The sequence below is a fragment of the Mus pahari genome, chromosome 13 (genome assembly GCF_900095145.1).
Source record: "Mus pahari chromosome 13, PAHARI_EIJ_v1.1, whole genome shotgun sequence".
Lineage (NCBI taxonomy): Eukaryota > Metazoa > Chordata > Mammalia > Rodentia > Muridae > Mus > Mus pahari.
The window spans coordinates 63,724,909-63,750,071 of NC_034602.1; the positions used below are offsets into that span (position 1 = coordinate 63,724,909).

At 44.1% G+C, this 25,163-nt stretch overlaps 1 protein-coding gene and 1 pseudogene across 1 annotated transcript in view; one reads left to right on the forward strand and one right to left on the reverse strand.

The window, feature by feature from the left end:
- The window catches only part of LOC110330315, an 8,918-nt pseudogene extending 8,329 nt beyond the window's left edge, over positions 1-589 (reverse strand).
- A 48-nt stretch (positions 590-637) lies between these two features.
- Positions 638-25,163, forward strand: part of Cwh43 (cell wall biogenesis 43 C-terminal homolog) — a 45,895-nt gene continuing 21,369 nt past the window's right edge. Inside the window, exons 1-10 of the mRNA XM_021211152.1 lie at positions 638-962; positions 2,785-2,976; positions 6,254-6,374; positions 7,195-7,349; positions 8,888-9,089; positions 10,841-10,929; positions 11,910-12,167; positions 15,639-15,764; positions 18,801-18,880; positions 24,706-24,811. Of these exons, the coding sequence (XP_021066811.1) occupies positions 920-962; positions 2,785-2,976; positions 6,254-6,374; positions 7,195-7,349; positions 8,888-9,089; positions 10,841-10,929; positions 11,910-12,167; positions 15,639-15,764; positions 18,801-18,880; positions 24,706-24,811 (1,372 nt within the window). The 5' untranslated portion in view covers positions 638-919. The remainder of the gene's footprint in view (positions 963-2,784; positions 2,977-6,253; positions 6,375-7,194; positions 7,350-8,887; positions 9,090-10,840; positions 10,930-11,909; positions 12,168-15,638; positions 15,765-18,800; positions 18,881-24,705; positions 24,812-25,163) is intronic.

Sequence of the window (25,163 nt, forward strand, 5' to 3'; positions counted from 1 at the left end):
ACAGTGTACTTACATATAATAAATAAATAAATCTTTAAAAAAAAAAATATGATATATTGTAAAATATTTTAAAAAAAAAAAAAAAAAAAAAAAAAAGGCTGTTGTGGACTTGTAACCACGAGCATTTTGAGCTATTTCTTAAAATTTAGGTACCACCATAGTCCACTCTGTTGTTTACAAGTTCCCCCACTTTTTGTTGGTTTCCAGGATGAAGTTGGGTTCCTGAGTTTTGTTTACTACCATAGTTAAAAATAAAAGGGGGGGAGGGTAGGCATGAAATCACCGTGTACTGAAGAAAATGGAGGCCCACACTATTCCCTGCTTCGGAGCGAGTCTCCAGCTCTCTTCTCAGACTCAAGCCCCAGCATCTGGAAATTCAACTTGCTCACCCGATCTCTGGCCTCTAGCTCCTAAATGCTGGGGATTTAGGTATGCACAGCATGTCTATGCAGCACAGAAGATGAGCCCAAAGTCGGGTGTATTTGAGGCAAGCACTCTACAAACTGCTCTGCATGGACTTAGAATATACGATGGCCTCACCTGTTTGGGTTGCTCCCTTCCTCCGGGGGCGGGGAAGAGGGGGCTCCATCTTTCATGTGTTCTCTCTTAGCGGGTAGAGGGTGGGATGGGAACTAGTAGACCTCATTCGGGCTGGGTGGCAGGTTTGGAGAGCGCGGGCTGCATGCACTAGGGTGGCATGTCCCCAGCAGCGCTGAAGGCATGGGTGGCGTCAGGCGGGGCGGCGCGCAGGTGTGCCAGGGAGGAGGTGCCGCACCTTGTCAGGACTCCTGCTGCCGCTTCAGACCCGCGAGCCACTCGGGGACATTGAGCAGGCAGACCGGGCGGAACCCCCGCAGGAAGCGCAGGGCGCACGCGGGGCGAGGGGACGGTCCTCGCCCCTTTCCGGGTGGCCGCAGTCATGCCAGGCCTGTGGAGAGCAATCGCCCTGGAGACCTTGCTGGGTAAGTCGAGGCTGTCCTGGAGCACACAGGCTGGGCTTGTTCCCCGCGGGGGTTACAGAGCCGGGAGAAGAGGCCCGGCGCCGGGAATGGAGATGTTTATCGCATCCTGGGTGGAAGCGAAGGATACCAGACGAGATAGAGGTTCCCTGGCCCGGGTTCCGCAGCTCCCGCGCCGCCCTGGGGTTGCAATGGAGAGTTCTCCCTGCTTCTGCGTTGATCTCCGTGCAGCTCCGGACCGTGACCTTCAAGTCTACCTCAGTACAGTTTAGTACTGGACTTAGCTTTCCCAAGGAAAGGGCACCCGTAGGTGAGCACCAGGGTAACTGCCTTTGGCTCTGCCTCCCTGTTTGAGGGGTCTTGGTAGCTGCGAGTATATTAGTGTTTTTGCCAAAACCGTGTCTGCTTCAAGTCTCCTGGGCTCATTTAGCAGCTTTGCATAAAGTACCGAGGATTTCGAATTCTGGTTCTGTGGGAGATGTATACTTAAACTTTGAGTTTACTTAAAAAGGTAAACTTGTTATGGCTCAGTCGTGCGGTTCATTTGGAAGCAAGCATCTTTTGGGCCTGTGGAGGGCGCTCTCCTGAGAACTAGAGTTTCTATGAGGAATTGAAACTCTTTTTTTTTTCCCCCCTGCCTCCCTTGGTGCCTAGTAAACCGGGAGGTGTGAAGTGAAGTGGGTCACACTGAGTTCCTTCGGGGAGGAGACTTGATCTCATTCTGAGAACTGTGAGGTGGTGTGACTGCAAAGGGACTTGGGAGAAAGTTAAGTGCACCACTGAGGTCTAAGCTCCCTGTGATATTTAGTCCTGGGGCACGCCAGGCAATCACTGAACTTTCCGGTTCTCAGAGGTTTGTGTTGTTGGTTTGCCCCAACTGTCTCAGCTTTGGTAGGAGGGGGGATAAGGTGTATACATTTCCCTCCTAGGATGTGGATTATATGAGGAATAAAGTTATCTGGTTAAAACCCAGCTCAGCCTGACACAGGGCAAACACCGCTGCCTTAATTATCATTATTGTCTAAGATCACACACAGCCTGTGCCCACAGAGGTGCCTCTGTTTCACTCCCCAGCCCTGCCCAGTGAGGGAGGTTTATGATGGTCTACTCATAAGTAAAAGTCTGTTGCTTAACTAAAGGGCTCGAGGCTGTAAGTTGGGGTAGGGTGGAGGGAACACTGCTTCTTTAGTTTTATGACATTTCTCACTACATACGTATGGGACAAATTAGGTGAGAGTATTTTATCAATCCGAATCCTGACAGGAAGCAGGTTTCATCTCTGATGGTCCAGCCTATGCCATCTTACTATAGGGGCCATCTACAGGTATAGACATGGTTTTCTGACTACATAATTATGGGAGGTGAGGTGGTGACAGACTCACAACCGCCTGTCTGTCCTCCACCCTGCCTGCTGGGGAGGGAACTAAGTTACTCTCTCTCTCTCTCTCTCTCTCTCAGATTTATTTTTATGTATCTGAGTACACTGTAGCTGTACAGATGTACAGATGGCTATGTGGGACCTCTGCTCACTCCGGTTGGCATGCATAGTACACTGTAGCTGTCTTCAGACTCACCAGAAGAGGGCGTCAGATCTCATTATGGGTGATTGTGAGCCACCAGGTGGTTGCTGGGATTTGAACTCAGGACCTTCAGAAGAGCAGTCAGTGCTCTTCCCCACTGAGCCATCTCTCCAGCCCCAGGAACTAAGTTTCTTAAAACAACCCAGCTGGTGCCAGAGGCAGGAAATTCAGAGCCGAGTGGAGCGCCGGGCTGTATAGTCAGGAACTCTACCAGACTCACATTCTCTCTTAAATGCTTTTCCTAGGCTACGTCTCCTGGTCTCTCTACCACGGACTGGGCCCCATGATCTATTATTTTCCCCTGCAAACGCTCGAGCTCACAGGGCTGGAATTGTTTTGTGTAGCCTTTCTCTCTCCGATACTCTTAACAATCCCCCCGCTCTGGAAACTCGTCAGTAAGAAGTGGACACTCTCTCTGCTGAGGATCATCACTGTAGGTAAGGTCTCAGTATCTGAGATTCTTCTGTTAGTCAAAAACAAAGCTGTGTAGACGCTCATTGCCTGAGGAACTGTTACCTTTCAAAAGTCACCAGTTTCCTTTCCTTACTATTGCCTCAGAAAATTTTCTGTGAAATTGGAAAACCATACCGCGTCAATGCATTTTTTTTTTTTTTTGATGTCTCTGCCGGAGAGGGCAACATCTAAAATTCACAGAAAGGAGGAGGGAAAGGGCGCCTTGGAGAACAGGTCAACAATGAGAGGACTTAGAAGGATGAGAAAGATAGCCCAACAGTTCTGCTTAAGGAATGAGTTAAGTATCAGAAATGTCGCAGCAGGTGGAAACTATCTGAAATGCTGTTACTCTGTTGCTGAGTCCGTTTCAAGATACCAATATTAAAAGCCCCCCCCCCCAAGCCCCAGAAAACCAGCAGAAGTTGTATGCAGTCCCCTGAAAGGAAATACAGCTAGTTCTTAAAAATACAATAAAATTGGACCATCAAAATGATTCAGTAGGTAAGGCCATTTGCCACCAAGCCTGATGATCGGAATTCAATCCCTGATTCCAATCAGTCTAAAGAGAACCAATGGCCGAAAGCCGTCTTCTCACCTCCCCATGAGGCATTCACTTGTGTGAGCAGACACGTGTTCACACACACATGTTCACACACACGTGCACACTCACAATATGCAAATGTAATAAAAACTAAAGAAACCTCATAGCAATAATGACACACACATATTCATCGCCTCACAAATGGATTGGCAGGGAAATAAATATCTCTATATAACCCTGGATTAGAAGGGTGAGAAACGGGTGCCCGTGCATGGTTGTCGGGTATATAAATCAGCACAAAGCTTATGGAGGTCAGTTTAGCAGCTTTTACCTAAACTGCAAACTGCATACAGCCTTTCTGTCAGCAACCCCATAAAGAATGTGTCTTATGTAAACATAGACACGATATGAATCAGTGTGGGAATATTCATATTGGTAGGACAGAAACAATCCAAATGCCATCTCTAAGAGACAGATTAAAAAAAAACGCTTCCGAAACTTGGAAATACTGTGCAACTACCGAAAGGGAGTATTATGAATAGATTTTTAAAAAGGAAAAATGTGAGCTTGAAACTGCTTGGAGCTGTAGCTGAAAGTTGGGATGCTTACCCTCCTGCCCAGCCCCAGTAGGTGTCTCTGAACCTTTCTTAGGGGTCTGTTGGTGAGCGGCACCGGGCAGATCCGTCTGGAAGCTGACCCATCACAGTTCTGAGAGCGGTGTTTGGAGTCCTTATGAAAGCAGAACGACCCTTTGCTTTCCCCGAAGGAGACAGAACATGGGGCTGTGAGTTCTGAGGTTCCCCATGAAGGCGTTGAGCTTCTTTAAAAACAAAAACAAAAACAAAAAAACAGGGTTCAGAAGCAACAGTGGGAGAGAGTCCTGGAAACTTCCCTTTGCAAAGAAAGTGTCCATCGGAAGTGGTCAGCCGCAGGTGACAGAAGTGAAGCCGCTTGCCTGGCACTGACTGCAGTAAATGCTTGGTTGGAACAGCCGCAGCCTTGCGGCTTCTGTCTATGAGTCATGTGGCCTTGACTTTGCAAGACTTGGATTCTTATCGTAGTTCAATCTGGCTTCTATGGCAGGATTTTCCCTATGACATTATGCATGTCATAGTAAATCTGGGTAAAGTCTTTGTATAGGCTTTCATGTTGCGATGTCAAAGCACCTAGCAAAAGCACCCTAAGGGCTGGATGGCTTTTTAGGCTCCCGGTGTGGGCATACAACCCATCACAAGAGGACCGTGAGACACCTGATCACATGTCTTCCCAACACAACCATTCTACCCTAGACATTTCCTTGAAGGCACGCTCTGGAGATTATCTCTTACTAATAGTACATCCTGATGTCGACAACCAGTATTGCCCATCATGGCAGCTAGTAATGACACTCCCTGTGTTGCTTCATGAAAACCCAGCTCCCTGAGCAGAAGAACTATGGGAATAGGTAGGCAGGGAGCTGGAGACATGGCTCAGCAGTGAAGAGCCACTGGCTGCTCTTCCAGAGGACCCCAGTTCAAATCCCACATGGCAGCTCACAACTGTTGGTAACTCTGATTCCAGAGGATCTGGCACCCTTGTGCAGACATGCAGGCGGAACACCAACACACATAAGGATAAATAAATCTTTTAGAAAAAGAAATGAAATAAAATGGGTAGGTAGGGAAGTCACTTAGAGTTGAGGATGGAAGACGAAGAGACCATTTCTGCCAAGTGCTGACTCTGGTGACCCCTGGGCACAGCTGACTCTCTACAGAGGCTACACTGGGTCACGATTTGCTCTGTAGCTCTCCTGTATTCACCCCCTGACTGTTATATGCACTCCCACCTCTGACATCTCAGACATTTAAATCAATCACCATGCAATTAACTATGAAACTAATTCACACTCGTTGACCTAGATTATTTTTGACCATAAATATATTTTGACTCATTTGGATGGCTAAAATAAAAAAAGACAGACAATACCATTTGCCGGCAAAATGTGGAACAACTCAATGTTCATGTATTGCTAATGGAATGCAAGGCGTATAAAGTGGTGAAGCTGCTCTGGGAAAACTGTTTGGCAGGACCCTGGATATTAAGCAGAGCTCTAAGCCTTGTTGTATAGTCTAGGAAAAAAATGCAAGCATATGTTTGTACAGAAACTGTGTACAAGTGTTCATAGCAGCGTGATTCATGAAAGTCTAGATACAGAAACCATTAAGTGCCTATCAGCTGGCAAATAGGTAAACAAAATACAGTTTGCCTATACAGTGGAATATTACATAGTCATTAAAGAATGAAGGACTAATCTAGATGGTAATATGGATATGCCTTGAAAGCATTCTGCTGAGGGCAAGAAGCCAACCACAAAGGGCTACATATGTAAGATTCTGCTTATATAAAATTCCCCAGATAGGAAAGATCTATGGAGACAGAATAGTGTTTGCTAGGGTGTGGGGGTGGAGAGAGAGGAGAAGGGGAATTTTGGCAGGGTGTGGAAAGAATGTGCTAAAATTAGCGGTGACAGTTGACAACTTTGAATGTGCCCAAAACCTATTAAGTTGTATACTTTAACCTTGCGAACCTTACGTGAGAATCCTACCTAAATGAATAAAGATTAAAGATATGTATAGGTGTATGTTAATTATACCTCCTTCAGGGTTAAGACCGTACTAGACACAGTTCTTATCAAATGCAGACTGTCAGTGCCATCTCACCCCTCCTTTCTCTGTTTCTAGGCAGCATAGCTTCCTTTGAAGCTCCAAACGCCAAGCTTCGACTGATGGTCCTCGCCCTTGGTGTGTCTTCTTCCCTGATCGTGCATACTGTGACCTGGTGGTCAGGAAGTGGATTGCAGAGGTATGACTCAGGTCTTTCGTACCTATAGACAAACTGGTGTGACCAGTTCCCAAGGCGAGGTTCTGACCATTGGTTTCAGGGCAGTTTTCCCTTTCCTTTTCAAAAAGCAAAGGTTCAAATACTTGCCACCAATATCATTTTGTTCTTGGTGCTAGGGACAGAACTCAGGTGGTGTGTGTATTCAGTTTCTCCCTGCTGTTTTGCTGTACTTCCAGCCCCAATAAAGTATAAGCATTCTAAAAATTAGATTTATTTATTTAAAAAATTATTTAGTATGTGTGTGCGTACAGTTTACACGTGTGTGGAGTTCAAGAACAACATTCAGTAATGGATTCTCTTCTTTAAAACTTTTTTTTTTAATTTATTTATTTTATGTATGTGAGTACACTGTTACTCTCTTTAGACATGCCAGAAGAGAGCATTAGATTCCATTATAGATGGTGCTGGGAATTGAACTCATGAGCAGTCAGTGGTCTTAACTACTGAGCCATCTCCCCAGCCCCATGGATTCTCTTCTTTTATCATGTGGGGTCCTAGGGAATCAAACTCAGGTAGTTAGGTTTGGCAGCAAGTGCCTTAACCTGCTAAAGCATCTCACCGTTCCCATGGCAACACGAATTGTACTTGGTGGGATTTTTTTTTTAAGTAGCCTAGACCTATACATAGGCTTGTATTAGACTCTAGAAAGGCTATGTGAGGGACATCACTGAAGATCACTGGCAACAGGACTGTAGATCCACTCTCTGTGAAACGAGTCCACAGTGGATGGCGCACACTGAATCCACACTTACAGTCTTTCATAAACGACTTTCACTTCCAGGTACCTCAAAATCTGGGGATTCATTCTGGGACACGTTCTTCTTCTTGTCCTTCGAATATGGTACACATCATTAAACCCAATTTGGAGCTATCAGATGCCCAACAGAGTGATTCTGACATTGAGTGCCATAGCTGTGCTTGACCGAATTGGCACAGGTAAGGATGCACTCGGTTTGTTCGGGAATCTTCTCTTGTGGCTTCTGTCTCTTCTCTGTGCAATAACACATTTGAAAAAAAAAAAATTGTTCTCTGGGGTGGTGCTGGGAATCGAACCAGGGCCTCAAGCATGAGCACCCTGCTGACCAGCTTAGGCTAAGCTAGCCCCAAGATACGTTGTAAAAATAGTTTTCCTGCGTTACAGTTCCATTTAAACTTTCCCTCCTGTTGAGTAGTGACAGACAATGGGTTGTTATGAGTCAGAAGGCCCCCGGCTCCTTTCCAGCGCATACGTGGCTGGTGGAAAGTGAGGGGGAAGCCATGGTTGGGTGTGTCCATGTGTCCATGGGGGACTCAAACAGATCCTATACTTCCCACTTCTCAGCACAGGGTGGGTGTCTCCATTCTTGGCATCCATCTGCCCTGTGCCCTTATTTCCAAACCTCAGGTGTGTAAACACAGTGGTGCTCTTTGCCGTTCTCTTTGAAGATGGGTTGAGTTCCAAGGGCGGGAGATCCTTACCACAGCTGGTTGTATTTTATTCAATGAACACAGTGGCAGATGGCCACTTTCTCTCTGCACTCTCAGCTTGATCCTCAGATCTTCAACCCCTCTCTGTCTTCACCACCCACTCCTGCCCCTTCCCTTCCCCATAGCTTTCAGCCGTGTCCTTCCGCTGACCCTGTTCTTGTCATAATAACTTTCTTTTTCCTAATAAAAATCGGGCCACCAGTCCCACAGGCAGACCCCAGGGCTGCCTTCTGTCCATAGAAGCCTTCGTGGAGTTGTGAGGCATCTCTACAGTAAGGTCCTTATGTGGGTACAAAGAAACTCTCCTGCCAACGTTGCCTCCCGTGGCCTTAATTTAGTGTGTGAGGCTGTGGCTTTGATGAGAGTCTCTGCTTAAACAGTGCTCAGGATCAGGCAGCAGGACGCTCAGTTAACACCACCTTAGCCTCTCATCATTAGCTGTGTGATCTTGGACCGGTTTGTTGACCTCTACGGGAGTGGATTCCAACCTGTAAACTGGGATTACAAACAGAGCAGACTTCAGAAATCAGTAAAGGCGAATCGAGACCTGCGAAGGATGGGGGTGGGGGTGGGGTGGGGGTAGGGTGGGGCTCACACAGCTGAGGCTCACCAGCACGCAGGTAGGATCCTGAGTAGCCAGAGTGGTCCACGAGCTCCTGCTCTTTCTCGAGAAAGCAGGTTTGGGTGCGAGGACGTTGCACTCAAGATGGATAACGCTTGTTCTCTTGAGATGATGCCCCCTTCTTCCTGCCCATGTTTTTCTCACTCTCTTACTTCACGTGAAGTTAGTGACTTTCTGCAGTCTTACCTGTCAGGTTCTCCTGCTTTCCCTTACACCACTACCCCAGAGCTAGCCAGAAATGATCCCTCCAGTGCATTCAGCTTCTTAGGGTACAATCGCCCCCTTTCTACAATAGGCTCCTTGAGTCCGCGGGCCATTTCCGGCCACCGAGAGCCCTTCTTCGTTCTCTCTTTCTTTTCCTTTTTGTTTGTTTTTTAAATTCTAGATGGTGACTACAGAAACCCTGAGGGGAAGAAGCCCAGGGAGGGCACCACGGGCAGGACCTCTCGATCTAGTTGGCTGTTGCCAGGCGCCGCCTTTGGGAGCCTCCTGTTCCTCACTCACTGGATCTTCGGAGAGGTCTCCATTGTTTCCAGATGGGCAGTCAGTGGTCATCCCCACCCAGGGCCGGATCCTAATCCTTTTGGGTAAGTCGGGCCTGTTAGCTAAGGGGAGGAGCCAGAAGGGCAGCCGCCGGGTACTGGAGGACTGTGGGGAAGCGGGAAGGGAACTGAGGGCTGAATAGGTCCCCACATTCCCTCCTGGGAAGCTGAGGAATCCCTTGCCTGGGGCGGGGATGGCAGGACGTCAGCTGGTCATTCTTTTCAGCCCCTTAGTGCCAGCACTGGGTGTTTGTTAGACAGATCACAGTGTCACTAGAAGCCAAGACTCTTCCCTGTATTCCCCTCTGCAGATGGCAGAAACGTATTGTTTTCCTCATAAACCTAAGAGGATTAAGTGGATAATAGCACAGGTGACAGTCCTAAAACAGTGCCTGGTGTGTTGTAAGAGCTGAGTTTGAGATTAGATTTCAGCTACTTAAGCAATGCTTTGTTGGAGCTCCCATTGCTACTGGCTTTCCACTGAAGTTTACGTCAATTATATGTATATACATATACGTATGTATATATATATATATATATATATATATATTATACTGTGTTTTGCATACATATGTACATATATGTGTATATGTGTATATATAATATACATATACTATATATAGTATATACATGCTATATATAGTGTGTATATATAATATACATACACACACTATAGCATGTGTGTGTGTTTTGCCTACATGACTATCTGTACAATGTGTTTGTGTCTGATGCTGGTATAGGCCAGAAAAGGGTGTCCAGTCCCCCTGGAACTGAAGTTACAGATGTTTGTGAGCTGCCATGTGAGTGCTGGGAACCAAACCCATGTTCTCTGCAAGAGCTGCAACTGTTCTTAAGTGCTGAGCCATCTCTCCAGTCCATTTTTTAAAAAAAAATATTTATCTATCTATCTATTTATTTTTGTAGCTGTACAGATGGTTGTGAGCCTTCATGTGACTGTTGGGAATTGTATTTAGGACCTCTGCTCACTCTGGTCAACACCGTTCGCTCCTGCTCCAGCCCAAAGATTTATTTATTATCAGTACATTATAAGTTACACTGTAACTGTCTTTAGACGCACCAGAAGAGGGAGTCAGGTCTCATTACGGGCGGTTGTGAGCCATCATGTGGTTGCTGGGATTTGAACTCAGGACCTTTGGAAAAGCTGTCAGTGCTCTTACCCGCTGAGCCATCTCACCAGCCCTCCCCAGTACATTTTAAATTCTCCTCCTGTTAAGGTTTTTATAAACATTACAAAACAATGGAAAAGCTTGTGGTAGTTAAAAATAAATCTGTCACTTATTTTAGCAACACAGACACTAGATAAAAGCAGTACTGGGATAGAATGGAGACAGAGAAAGAGGAAAATGTCATAACAAACTCTGCCAGGGACTTTCCCCCTGGTCTTTGGTAGAGTCATTTGAAATGTCAGGGGGCTGAGATGAGCTGTAACTTAAGAGTTGAGAATTCAGTTTCTGTGTCTACATTGACAGAGAAAGAATACAGGAGCCATTTGTTAGATGTTTGGCTACTTCAGCATTCCATTTTTGCTTTATTTCATTTTCAGCACTGGATATTGACTCCAGAGTCCCCTGCATGCTAGGCAAGCGCCCTTCTGCTGAGCAACATCATCAGCTTTCCTTGCACTCTCAGTGGACTGGTTCCCAACGCCTCTCATGACCTCTGCAGTTTCATATCCACGGTGTAATATGAATGGATGTAGCTAGAGACAGTAGATATATTTCTGATCCATGCTTGCTCGATTGTTCATTTTGCTTTATATTTTCATTTATTTACAGAGGTGCAGTTCTACTGGGCTTCTCAAGTGGACTGATGCTATCGGGCTCATCACGGCTTCATGATGCTGGGTTAGCCTGGTGGGTGACAGGTACGTGGGACTGACCTGCAAATGTATCGTCATTGCCCCAAACAGTGAGGATATCTTGAAGAAGGTTAATGAAGATGTATATACTGTTGCTGGGCAGGTGGTGGTGGCGCACGCCTTTAATCTTAGTACTTGGGAGGCAGAGGCAGGTGGATTTCTGTGAGTTTGAGGCCAACCTGGTCTACAGCATGAGTTTCAGGACAGTGAAGGATACACAGGGAAACCCTGTCTCAAAAAACATGTATACATACATACATACATTCATACATACATACATTCTATGTAAGGCTCAATATGGATGGATTAAAGCTGATTTCACAGGATTTGGGAGGAACATTACATGACTTCAGTACTGGCTCAACATTGGTTTAAGTCACTGCCTGTCACGGACCAGGGAGAATGCACAGTCCTGACCCTGCAGGCTCTGGGAAAGCAATGGACAGAGTGTAGACTTGCTCCAGCAGGGGATGTCTCTGGAATCTTCATAGCGCCCTCTCTTGGGTTGAAGAACCAGTGTGCATACTGCGGGACAGCACACAAATGGACGACAATTACTTAGAAAGTGCCTTAGCAGAAAGGAAGTTCTAGAAAGCGCGCAGAGCCCATGTTTCCTGCTCTCTTGCATCTGAACAGTTGTACTTAACGAACATATTTCTAACTTCTCAAATCATTTCGATTCCTATTGCCATGAAGATTGTAAGGCTGCCTAGCTCCTGTGATGCCCACCTCTTCCCAAAGAACCAAACACTGGCCTGAGGTTTGCTGGACCATTTGACTTTTGGGAGGGCCAGTGCCAGGCTGTGACTTTGAGCAGACCACATTAAGCTGCTGCACTTTTCTTTGCCGGGGAGCTGAGGCTGAACCAGCGGCCTCCTCGGGTCCTTTCGGGTTCTCCCCTGCCATGAACTGGACATTCCAGGAGCTCTGCTCTTTTCTTGCCTGACACATCCTCTCCCACTCTTTGCTCTGTTTCTTTCAAACAGGAGCAGCTTCGGCTATGGGTCTCCTCTACCTGCGCACATGGGCAGCCGCTGTTTCTGGATGTGTCCTGGCGGTCTTTACGGGGTCCATGTGGCCTCAAGTACTTGGCCATCTTGTGAACTCAGGGACCAACTCCGGAGAAGCCATGGCCACTGGCATGATCCTTTATGTTTTACAAATATTTTTCTGTGCCTGGTGCACAGCGTTTAAGTTTGTTCCCGGAGGTGTCTACGCTAGAGAAAGATCTGATGTGCTTTTGGGTGAGTATACGCTAACAGGTCCAGTTAAAGAAACTGACCCAAATTCTCTAACGCTGGCCAGGACCCAGCGTCTTCTGGAAAGAGGTACAAGGACAAGGACATTCCATGTTCCTGGTAAGATAGACTCTAGGTAAAGAAAGCCCAGAAGGGGAGCCGGGCGTGGTGGCACTTGGGAGGCAGAGGCAGAGAGGCAGAGAGGCAGAGAGGCAGAGAGGCAGAGAGGCAGAGAGGCAGAGAGGCAGAGGCAGGCAGATTTCTGAGTTCGAGGCCAGCCTGGTCTACAAAGTGAGTTCCAGGACAGCCAGAGCTATACAGAGAAATCCTGTCTCAAACAAACAAACAAACAAAGCCCAGAAGGATGTCAAAACTGGGGTGCAGCCGGGCGTGGTGGTGCACACCTTTAATCCCAGCACTTGGGAGGCAGAGGCAGGTGGATTTTTCTGAGTTTGAGGTCAGCCTGGTCTACAAAGTGAGTTTCAGGACAGCCAGGACTACACAGAGAAACCCTGTCTCAAAAAACAATTAAGTGCACTTCAACAATATTTACTTGCCTTGCCATTAAACTGAATTGTGTAAGCATTTAATCCCTTCCTTTTGGAGGCAGAGGCAGGTGGATCTCTGTGAGTTCTAGTCTGGCTCAGTTTTTATGTTGAGTTCCAGCATGGCTAGGGATGCATAGTAAGACTGTGCCTCAAATAAACAAGTAAATAAAATGAAGTAGTTGAGAAAAAAAGTCTAAACTATAGTAAAGCCTGTGTATAAACATCAGTGTTAGAAACTCACCAAAATTCAATGTTCATAAGCTTATTTCACATTAATTAATATTTTATTTAATTATAATTAATTACTAAAATTAATATGTTAAATGATTCATTTAACTAAGTATGATTCTTATTTTATTATTTTATTTTAATTTACTTTATATAAATATATAATTTATTACATATATTTTATTTATTTTATATATAATTACATAGTATATAGTAAATATAATTTATTATATTGTTTAATTATTATATAATAAATGTTATAATAATTAGTGTGTTAAAAGTGATTTTCTTCTGAAAGAAAAGGAAATTTTTATGATTTATAGCAGGTATTTAGAAAACCAACACTGTCAATATCTCCCTGTCTTTCTTCCTTCTGTGACAGAGTCTTACTTTGTAGCCTAGGCTGGCCTGGAGTTCACTCTGTTGATCAGGCTGCCCTTGAACTTATACAGATTCTCCTGCTTTGGCGTCCAAAGTGCTGAGTTTATAGATGTGAGCCATTAGAACTGCCTACTTCTTTCATAGGGAGGTAAAGTACAGCAAGCGCTATAGCAGTAGAACCTTAGAGAGAGGGGAGACATTGGCTGATAGGGATTCAGTCCTGGCTTGTCCACGCTTCTAGTTTTATACTCGTTCATTTATTCTCATAAAATCATTCACTGTGCACGCACTATGCTCCTGGCACAGTGCCAAGTGCAGGAGCTGAAAAGCACGGAGTTCCGGAACTTTGCTGGAATGCGGGGAGGGATCATTCATAGGTAAAACAGTAAAACGAATCCTTAGGACATTTCCAGAGCATGCGTACCTGACGGGAGAGGCGTGGCTTCCACTACAGTTCTCCTAGTCACTGCATCTCACCTTAACCATCCCAGACCTCTGCCAGGACGGGCTGCTCTGGGGAACTCACTGCTAAGAGAAACAGGATCTTTGAGGAAAAGCCTTTGAGAGTTCCCTATTTCCGTTCTCGGCTGCAGCTCTTAGAGGAAATTATAGCCAGCCACACCCCAATTCCTCCCAGATCCGTCTCCCCCTCCCTACCCATCCAACTTCACGTTATTCTCTTTATTAAAACCAACCAACCAACCGTTAAAAAGCATGGGGTCTGATTAGTACTGGCCAGCTACTCTGGGCACGCGACCTACCCCGACTGAGGCTGATACACAGTTTCACTCTGTTGAGGAAAACTGATTTCTCCTGTTCCCAGTACATATCAGTTAGAATCAGCTTCTGTAAGGGGTGGGACTTTAGGCCCAGTTTCTAACATTTTTCTCAGCAGCAGGTGCCTGGCTTTACAAACTTTGTAATTCTTGTGGTTTCTTTCAGATGGGTCTTCTCTGTCGGGTTCTGCTCTCTCCGGTGTCCTGGTCTTTTCTTATTCCAGCTTGCTCAGGGTGCTGCCTGGTGGAGGATGGGAGTAAGTAAGAGCTATGCTGTGCCTTCCTTTGTAGCTCTGTGAATGATGAGCGTGGCTACCTCATTGTCACTACGCCTAGAATTGGGGAACTGCTTTATTTCAGCTGCGTGCAAAGGAGGACCTTCTTTAGTGGGAGAAGCATGGTTACAGGGCAGGGAAAGTTGGTAATTTTGAGTAGGTTTCTACAAAATATCTCTACTTGTTCTTTGAGAATTTCATATAATATATGTTGATTATAGTCTTTCCTTTTCCACCCCCGCTCCTCCGAGAGCTTCCCCCTCCTCTCTACCTACCCAACTCCACGTTTTTTTCTCTCTATGGAAACAAACATAGTAATAAAAAAAGACAAACAAAAAGTGCTCAAAAAGGCACGGAGTCTGATTTATGTTAGACAACCACTCCTAAGTATTGGAGTGTGGTTGATAATACCCAGTGTCATTCCATTGAGAAAATCTGATTTACCCTCTCCCTGCAGACATATGTGGCAAGTGGCTTCTTGGGTAGTGGTGGGACTTTGTCCCTGTGCTGGTATTTCATTGACTTTGAGCCTGTGCAGGTCTTGTGCATGCTGTGGCAGTCTCTGTATCAGTCCTGTTGAGTCTGGGAAGGGCTGTTTCCTTGAAGTCATCCTGTTACAATATTTCCATCCTCTCTTCTGCATAGCTCCTGAGCCTTGAGGGGAGAGAGTGTGGTAAAGGACACCCCTTTTAGGACTGAGCGCTATAAAGCCTCATTCTCTGTACATTGTCCAGTTGTGGGTCTCTGTGTTAATTGACATCTTCTGTTAATTAACATCTAAGAAGAGGCTTCTATGATGAGGGTTGAGTGAGGTACTGATCTATATATGGAGAGCGGTATGTCACTAGAAATTATTTTATTGCTATGACCATTTGGAAGAATAATAGAAGTAGGTTTTTTCCTAGGGCCCATGACCTGTCTTGTTTCACGTCCTTGGCCTTAGTGTCAGACAAAGGTTTCATGTTTGTGAATGTCTCTAAATGAAAAAAAAAAAAGTAGCTGGTTNCTCCTATAACATCCCTGCCACTATAGACCACTGGGCATGTCTTACAGCTGAATGCCAGCCACATTTCTCCATATTATCCTCTGCAAAACACTAAGTGCTCTTAGCCACTGGGTCTTTTCAGCCCTAATCTCCCCATTTTTTTTTTAAAGAACTAATTTTTATGATACTGAGGATTAAACCTAGGGCCTCATGCATGCTAAGGAAATACCTTATCACCAAGCTACGTTTCGTCCTTCTTTTCTCTTTCTCTCTTTTTTTAACAGGGGCCATAATGGTAATTATTGGATTAAGTACACTATTTGGACCTAAGAAAAACCTTGACTTTCTTCTTCAAACAAAAAACAGTCCTAAAATGCTTTTGAGACGCAGTGAAAAATACATGAAACTCAGTAAGTATAGTTTTACTTGCTTTAAGAAAGTTTGATGTTGGGCTGGTGAGATGGCTCAGTGGGTAAGAGCACCCGACTGCTCTTCCTAAGGTCCAGAGTTCAAATCCCAGCAACCACATGGTGACTCATAACCATCCGTAACAAGATCTGATGCCCTCTTCTGGAGTGTCTGAAGACAGCTACAATGTACTTACATATAATAAATAAATAAATAAATAAATCTTTAAAAAAAAAAAAAAGTTCGGTGTTGCCGGGCGTGGTGGCGCACGCCTTTAATCCCAGCACTCGGGAGGCAGAGGCAGGTGGATTTCTGAGTTCGAGGCCAGCCTGGTCTACAAAGTGAGTTTCAGGACAGCCAGGGTTACACAGAGAAACCCTGTCTCAAAAACCAAAAACAAAACAAAACAAAACAAAGAAAGTTTGGTGTTGGGCTGGCGAGATGGCTCAGCTGGTAAGAGCACTGACTGCTCTTCTGAAGGTCCTGAGTTCAAATCCCAGCAACCATATGGTGGCTCACAACCACCCGTAATGAGATCTGATGCCCTCTTCCGACATCTACAGTGTACTAAGACAGCTACAGTGTACTTATGTATAATAATAAATTAAGAAATCTTTAAAAAAAAAAAAAAAGAAAGTTTGGTGTATATTTTCCCTCCCTCCCCACCTTTCTTCCTTCTTTCTTTCCTTTCTCCCAGCCCCCCCCCCTTTTTTTTTTTTTGCTAGATAGGGTCTTTTTATGTAGCCTTGTCTGTGCTGAAACTATGTAGCCCAGGCTGGCCCTGAACTCACAGAACTCCTACCTCTGACTCCCCAACGCTGGGACTAAAGGTGTATGCCACCATGCCTGGCTCACATTGTATATGTTTTCCAACGTGGATTTAGGAGTACCACAAAGCCATGATTTCCTGCCAGCTGTCTTTGTTGTCTTTCTGCATTTTTCTGGTTTGTTGAAACACATTTAAGCAAATCCCCTGCACTGTGGCATTTCAGCACTAAGTAGCCTGTATGGGTTTATCTCATTTCTAATGTAGAAACTTTAGCAGGTAGAACTTCCAAGATGCTTTCCTCGCGTAGTCAATACCATGTATTCTATCTCTTATTCTCTGGAGGATTCAACATGTTTACATTAGTGTGTTGATAAACTATAGACTCACAGGTGACATTCATTCATCACCTAATATCTGACCATTTTAAATGAGTGGATTACACACAAATGTTTAGTGAATGTGTGCAGTGTGCTGATTAGGTAACTGTTATGTGAATACTGGTTTCTACCTTTAAAAGTGTGAAACTACCAAAGGACACACAATATTATTATAAAAAGAGATAGACAATTGAAGTTATATAGTTCTTCAAAAGTCTTTCTAAATGCTATGTCACCATTATGTAAAACCTGCCGTATATGTCTCATCATAGCATGGGACGATCATATTTAAAAATGAGATTTTTCTCAGTGTGTTTGGCAGTCACTGCTTCACCATGGTGCATGTAGAGGTGGAGTTTGTCCTCACCCTGCTGGGGAGTCTGTGGGCTCGTCCACTCCGAAGATTCCCGAGTTTCTTAGATCTGGGAAGTCCTCAGTGTTATCTTTCTTGTTCTCTTCCCTCTGTCCTTTCAACGCCAACTGGCTGGATTGCACCTTCTTTTCTGTTCTTTGTGTTTTTAAGTGCTTTCATTTTTCCTACCTCTGCTTTATTTTATTTTTTTAAATTAAAGAATACATATTTACTTATTTATTCAGTGAGGGGGCATGTGTATGGAGGTCAGAGGAGTGTTCTCTCTTCTGCTCTGTGGGTCTTGGGGATGGAACTCAGGTCTTCAGTCTTGGCAGCTCAGCCTTTCCCTGCTGAGCCATCTTGCTAGCCTTGACCTCTATGTGCCTCTCAATTCTCCTGTTAGCTTTGTCTAATGTGGTCTAAAGCTTGCCCCTTGACTTTTTCTCACTCATTAAATTATATAGATTTATTTCTATTTTAATTTTTTTATTATACCTGTGTGCGTGTTCACTAGCATGTGTGTCTGTGTACCACGTGCATGACTGGGGCCCAGGGAGGTCAGAAAAGGCTGTCAGATCCCATGGAGCCAGAGTGATAGACAGTTGTAAGCTGCCACAAGCTGTGAGTTAAGCTTGGGTCCAGTGCTCTTGGCTGAGCCATCGCTCTACCCCTGTATTTTTATCTCTAAAATTCTGCTTTATTTCTTTATGAACTTCCATGAGTCATAGTCTTACGTTATCCAGCCATTCTTTGGCATGCCCTCTTCCTTTTAAAACACGTTAGGCATGCTTGCCTTATATTCCACTTCTTAATTTTCTGGCATCTAAGGTCTTTGTGCGCTTGACTCATCAGGACATCTTTGCCTGCCGTTTTGTGACCATGAAAATATTTTTTCTTGTGTATTCTGTAATTTATTTTTACTTTATGTTATTGCTCTTGGAATATTCTCAGGGAATTCTCTCCTCCTCCTCCTCCTCCTCCTCTTCCTCCTCCTCCTCCTCCTCCTTCTTCTTCTTATTCATCTTCTTCTTCTTTGTATAGAATAGAGTTTATTTAGGGCATGGGGAGGGGATTTAAGAGAGTAGCAAAGGCAGAGAAAAGTGGAGAGAAGAAGAGAGTAGAGAAGTAAAGGCCGGCCATGACCACGTGGAGAGAGGGGGGAAGGGAATGGGGAGAGGGAGGAGCAAGGGAGGGAGCGAGAGGCAAGGGAGAGATGCAGGAGTCAAAAAAGCTTTTATTATTATACACAAATACACGGTAGCTGTCTTCAGACGCACCAGAAGAGGGCATCAGAACTCATTACAGATGGCTGTGAGCCACCATGTGGTTGCTGGGATTTGAACTCAAGACCTTCGGGAGAGCAGTCAGTGTTCTTACCCGCTGAACCATCTCACCAGCGGGAATAGTCTTTAAAGTCTGGTTTTGAAGTGTGGGTTATGTATATATGTCATGCACAGATTCCTCTTTCAATAGATACAGTTTTGAAAAAGTTATTTAAAATTTTTATTCTTTTTAATGATTCTTTCTTCTTTTTGTTTAGTTTTGTGGCTGTTTGTTGGTGTGGGGTTATTGGGATTAGGACTACGGCACAGAACCTATGAGAAACGATTAGGCCAAGGGGTAAGTAATTAACATTTTTGAAATGAAGTTTTATTCTCTCTCTCTCTCTCTCCATATATATATAGCCAGATATAGATATAGATATATATAGATATGATTTTAAACCTTTATTTGACCACATTTTGACACCTGCCTCCTTTCTCCATTTCTTACTTTTCCCTTTCTGTTAAATATTGTTTTTTTTTTTTTTTTTTTTTTTTTTTTGGTTTTTCGAGACAGGGTTTCTCTGTGTAGCCCTGACTGTCCTGGAACTCACTTTGTAGACCAGGCTGGCCTTGAACNCAGAAATCCGCCTGCCTCTGCCTCCTGAGTGCTGGGATTAAAGGCATGTGCCACCATGCCCGGCCCTGTTAAATATTTTTGCTTAACATATTAATGTAATATGTCTCACTGTGAACTTTGCATACATATCTTTTTTTTTTGTTTGTTTGTTTTTTTGTTTTTTTTCAAGACAGGGTTTCTCTGTATAGCCCTGGCTGTCCTGGAACTCACTTTGTAGACCAGGCTGGCCTCGAACTCAGAAATCCGCCTGCCTCTGCCTCCTGAGTGCTGGGATTAAAGGCATGTGCCACCATGCCCGGCCCTGTTAAATATTTTTGCTTAACATATTAATGTAATATGTCTCACTGTGAACTTTGCATACATATCTTTTTTTTTTGTTTGTTTGTTTTTTTGTTTTTTTTCAAGACAGGGTTTCTCTGTATAGCCCTGGCTGTCCTGGAACTCACTTTGTAGACCAGGCTGGCCTCGAACTCAGAAATCGGCCTGCCTCTGCCTCCCGAGTGCTGGGATTAAAGGCGTGCGCCACCACGCCCAGCTTGCATACATATCTTACATATATTCACTCCAATTACTTATTTTTGTTCCCTTGTCTTTCCTTTTGATAAGTTTTTCTCCACATGGTTCTCCCTTCTACTTTTATAGTATATATGTATTTATTTCAATTATGAATGTGAGGGAAATATACGATATTTTGTAAATGAATTATTAATATAAATGTAAACAATAAATTAATCTGGAGACTGTATTTCTTTACTTTGTGCTTGTCCTCAATAACCACACAGATAAACGAATATTTATTTGAAACTGCACCTCAATAGCTGAGCAGTTAAATGATTTACCGTTACTCTCTAATCTGGCTGCCTCCCAGCCCCACCCCACGATGCTTGCATATTAGCATTGATCTGACTCTTTGGATCCCTTCTTCATGGCCCCCATCCCTCCATCCTGCCAGCTGACTTGAATCTCCCTCTCTCCCTCTCTCCCTCTCTCCCTCTCTTCCTCTCTCACTCTCTGCTTGCTCTGGTTGGCAGAAGTCCCGCCGTATTCGCTATTCTACTCAGCCATTGGGTGATCAGCATTTATTGACAATGCAGAGAACAAATGGGAAGAACTGTTTACACAAACATGAGACAGGGGATTCTTGGTATAAGCATTACAGTCCTATGTTCAGATTGGAACAAGATATAAGGGCAGAGAAACCAGGAGTTGAGTAGCACGGGGTAAACATATTGTCCTGCAATATTAATTTTTCTGAATCCAGCTCATTTCACTTAACATGATGGTCTCTAGTTGCATCTGTTTTCATGCAAATGACATAATTTCACTCTTATTTTGGCTCAATAAAACTCCACTGTAGCCAGGCGTAGTGGCGCATGCCTTTAATCCCAGCACTTGGGAGGCAGAGGCAGGCGGATTTCTGAGTTCGAGGCCAGCCTGGTCTACCAAGTGAGTTCCAGGACAGCCAGGGCTACACAGAAAAACCCTGTCTCGGGGCTAGTGAGATGGCTCAGTGGGTAAGAGCACCCGACTGCTCTTCAGTTCAAACTCCAGAACTGCTCTGGAGTTCAAATCCCAGCAACCACATGGTTGCTCACAACCGTCCATAACAAGATCTGACGGCCTCTTCTGGAGAGTCTGAAGACAGCTACAGTGTGCTTACATATAATAAATAAATAAGTCCTTTAAAATTAAAAAAAAAGAAAGAAAGAAAGAAAAACCCCGTCTCGAAAAACCACACACACACACACACACACACACACACACACACACACTCCACTTTATATTTGTGCTACATTTTCTTTACTTGTTAATCTATTAATGGGCATCTTGGTTGGTTCCGAGTATTGGCTATTGTGAAAACTACAGCAACAAATGTGGATGTTCAAGCACCTCTGTGCTATGTTAACTTAGATGCCATTAGGTAGACAACCAGGAGTTGTATGAGCTGACTATAGGGTGCTTGTGGTTTAGTTGTTGTAGATGTATTTACTTTTATTTTGGGTATGTGTTATGCTTTCATGTATGTCTGTACATCGTGTGTGTGTGTGTGTGTGTGTGTGTGTGTGTGCATGAACATGCCTAGTGCCCACAGAGGTCAGAAGAGGGCTTCAGATCTCCTAGAACTAGAGTTACAGGTAGTTGTGAGCCCACTTGTGGGTACTGGGAATCAAACCCTGGTCCTCTGTAAGAACAGTCAGTGTTCTTAACCCCTGAGCTGTCTCTACAACCTCGTGGTCTTAGTGTTTGGAGGAATCTCTATACTGACTTCCATAGTGGGTGTACTACTTCATGTTCCAATGCACAGAGACAAAAGATTTCTCATCCTACACGTATGTCCTCATGTGTTTTCTAGACAGTACTTGTCCTCACAATATAGCTTTAATCTGTATTTTCCTGAAGGCTAAGAACGTTTAATGTTTTTCCTTATACTTATTAGCCACTTATATTTTTTCATTTGGAAAGAATGATTTGTTTGCTTCATTAACACTTTTATTACTGGAGTTTGACTGTTTAAGTAGCTTTGAGTTCTTTGTGCAGTATAGATACTAATTTTGTGTCAGATGTATAGCTGACAAATGCCTTTGTGTCACTGTTTGTTTCTGTTGCTATTTCTTTTTTTTTTAAAGTATTTATTTATTTACTTTATGCATGTGAGTATATTGTAGCTCTTTTCAGACATACTAGAAGAAGGCATCAGATCCCATGACAGATGGTTGTGAGCCACCATGTGGTTGCTGGGAATTGAACTCAGGTCCTCTGGAAGAGCAGTCAGTGCTGCTAACTGCTGAGTCATCTGTCCAGCCCTCTCTGTTGCTATTTCTATATCACTATTTGGACTTAATGTTCAACCTGGGTACAATGACTTGAAGACCCCGGGTCCCATTCCTTTACACTTAGGCTGGTCACAGGAGGGAATGATTAAGGAAATGGTAATGGAAACTTGCTCATGTTTTTCATACACAGTTAGTTTCCCATTCACGATTTAATTAATGCAAATTGTAAAAGAAGAGAGTATTTTGTATTTGATAGGAATTGCTGAAGTTGTGAATATGAGCGTCTTCTATTCAAGGAGAGTCTGAGGAAAAACTCTTGGTTTTGTACATTATGTTTACCTTGTATGCTGGCATGGTGTGGACATTTTATTGTTCTTTGCTTTTTGTAATTTTAAACATTTAGACGCTTGCCCTCTCCTCTAGAGACAGAGCAAGAAGCTATTGTGAGGCTCTGTTTTCCATCTGTTCTGGTAAAGAGATAACTGTATTTTCACAGTGCAGCCAGAGCTAGAGTTTGAGATAAAATAGAATTTGAGAGTTATTGCTGAATCTTAGTAATCTGTACTACCAGGAAAAATCTGGTTTCATATTAAATAAAAAGCTCTCCTAAGGAAGAAGACTCCTTCCATGTTTCTCTGGCTCTCCCCACCTCAGGACCAAACCCAGGCCTCACCCAGTAACTATTTCTTAGTAGGTAGATAGTAATACACCATCGGTATGGGTACTTTTGGATACCTTTTCCATGTTAGTTATTATTGTTGTTACAATATACTCTCCGTATGAAGAGGGTGCCTGGTGTCAGCCAGAAGTTCTTTGAAAAGGAATTGTTTGAATTTGATTTATTGCTTATTTATTCATTCACTTACTCATTTGGCAAATGTTCACTGCCTGCCTCTTGCTACGCCCAGTGCCAGAGGTGCATAGGAGAAGCTGGACAAGATCTCTGCTCTCCCCCCACTTTGCGTTCTATGGATAAAGATGGTATTCCTGAGAACAAATGAAGAAGACTGGCGGTAGGCCAGGTGGCTTTTTAGGAAGCGAGATTGTAGAATGCACATGCACACAAATATCACACAAACATGCACACACAAATACACACAGACTCTTTTGCTCTCTCACACACATGCATACACACATATACACACATGTACACATACATGTAGGCATGTGTGCATGCACTCACACATACACACATATCATACAAACACACACTCATGCAAATACTTTCACTCACACGCATACACACATATACATGCATGCACACTCACACACACTCACACACACACTCACATGCACACATACACATTTAATACATGGTTTCTCTGTGTAGCCTTGGCTACTCTGTAAGTCACGGAGATACTCCTGCCTCTGCTAAGTGCTGGAACTGAAGGCTCTTATCTCATTTCTGGGACAAAATGCCATTTAGAACAGACTGGGAGAAGGAGTTATTCCAGCTCACAGTTTCAGGGTAGGGGAGGCATAGTGGTTGGGACTCTCTGTGGTGGTGGGAGCTTGCTTCATGACCTGTTACATCTGGGCACATCGGGGACATAAACTCATAAGCCTTGCCCTTACAACCCTTCACCTGCCAGTGTGGCTACATGCCCAAAATGTTCCTTAACTTCCCACATGGGCACTACAATCTCCCCAGACAGTGGTATGAACAAATGGGCATCGGGGAAATTTGACGTTTAAGCCATAAAATTAAGGAAGGTGGTTTTTGCTTGTTTATTTGAGATTTATCTTATTTTTGATTACATGATTGCGCATATACCTGCATGGGAATATGTGCAGTTGAGTAGAAGGGCCTCTACAGGCCAGAGGCATTGGATCCGCTTGGAGCTAGAGTTCCAGGCAGTTGTGAACCGGAGAATATGGGTGCTGGGACCTGAACTCAGATCCACAGCAATGGCAGTGTGCATTTTAAACTGCTAAGCCACTTCTCCATCCCGAAGTCAATTCTCATGCATTTTCACAGTGTTCCAGCATATTATAGAACCCCAAACAATACTGATATGTCTGTGGTTTTAATTCCAGCTAAATTGCTTGCAACCTGCTTTAACACTTTGTGTGTGTGTGTGTGTGTGTGTGTGTGTATTTTCGAGACAGGGTTTTTTAATGTAGTCTCAGCTGTACTGGAGTTTGCACTGTAGACCAGGCTAGTCCTGAACTCACAGAAATCCTCTTGCCTCTGATTCCCAAGTGCTGGGATTAAAGGAGTGTGCCACCACTGCCCAACATTTTACTTTTATTGTTTTACTTTGATACTTTTTTTTTTAGCTGAAAATCATCTTTATGAGATTCATTCCCATGGAAATGTACAGCCCACTTCATCTGTTAAGGCTGTATAGGATTCTGTTACCTGTGTATAACTTCATTTGTTTATGATTTTTCTGTGGTGGGATTAATTTATTGGGGATAGGTAGTATTCTATTCTATACATCAATAAACACACACACACACACACACACAGAGAGAGAGAGAGAGAGAGAGAGAGAGAGAGAGAGAGCGCTACTATAAACAATGGTTATTAGAAGCACTTTCCAGACATTTGTCTGAGAAGCCAAGTTTAAGCTAGAAGTTCACGTATTTGCTTTGAGAGGACCATAGGGTAAGCTCCCTATTTTTATGAATTAAATATGGGTAAATGTCTATGGGATTTTCTTTGCTGAAATGTGAATTTTAATAGGAGAGAGGTGAAGAAGCCTGGGACCCCAAACTTCCATTGCTCATATTTATACAAAAATTATCACTTCAACAATTCCTCAGGCACCAGCGACAGTGGTCTCGGCTGCCATCTGGCCTTTTAGGTTTGGATATGACAATGAAGGCTGGCCCAATCTAGAGAGGTCTGCTCAACTGCTCAAGCAGACAGGTGAGTGAGTCCTTCCGAAACTGACTCCAGGTTCTGAGAAACCACTGTTGTTCCCTTTATTCTCGCCAAGTCCCTGCGTCTTAGGATTGCTGTGTGTGTGTGTGTGTGTGTGTGTGTGTGTGTGTGTGTGTGTGCTAAGTTCCTAACGAAGCTTCACCCTGTGGTCAGGTCTGTAATCCCGCACCACAGCTGTCCTGTGGAGCAATCAGTTCATTGATCCTGGAGAGCCTATCCGACTGGGGAGCTATAGGAGATTCTTCTCATGCCTTTGTTGTTAGAGATGCTCCTGCTCCTGCCATCCGGGGATCTACTGCCAGGGTCCAAGGACCTAATGGACTGTAAAGCAGAAAGA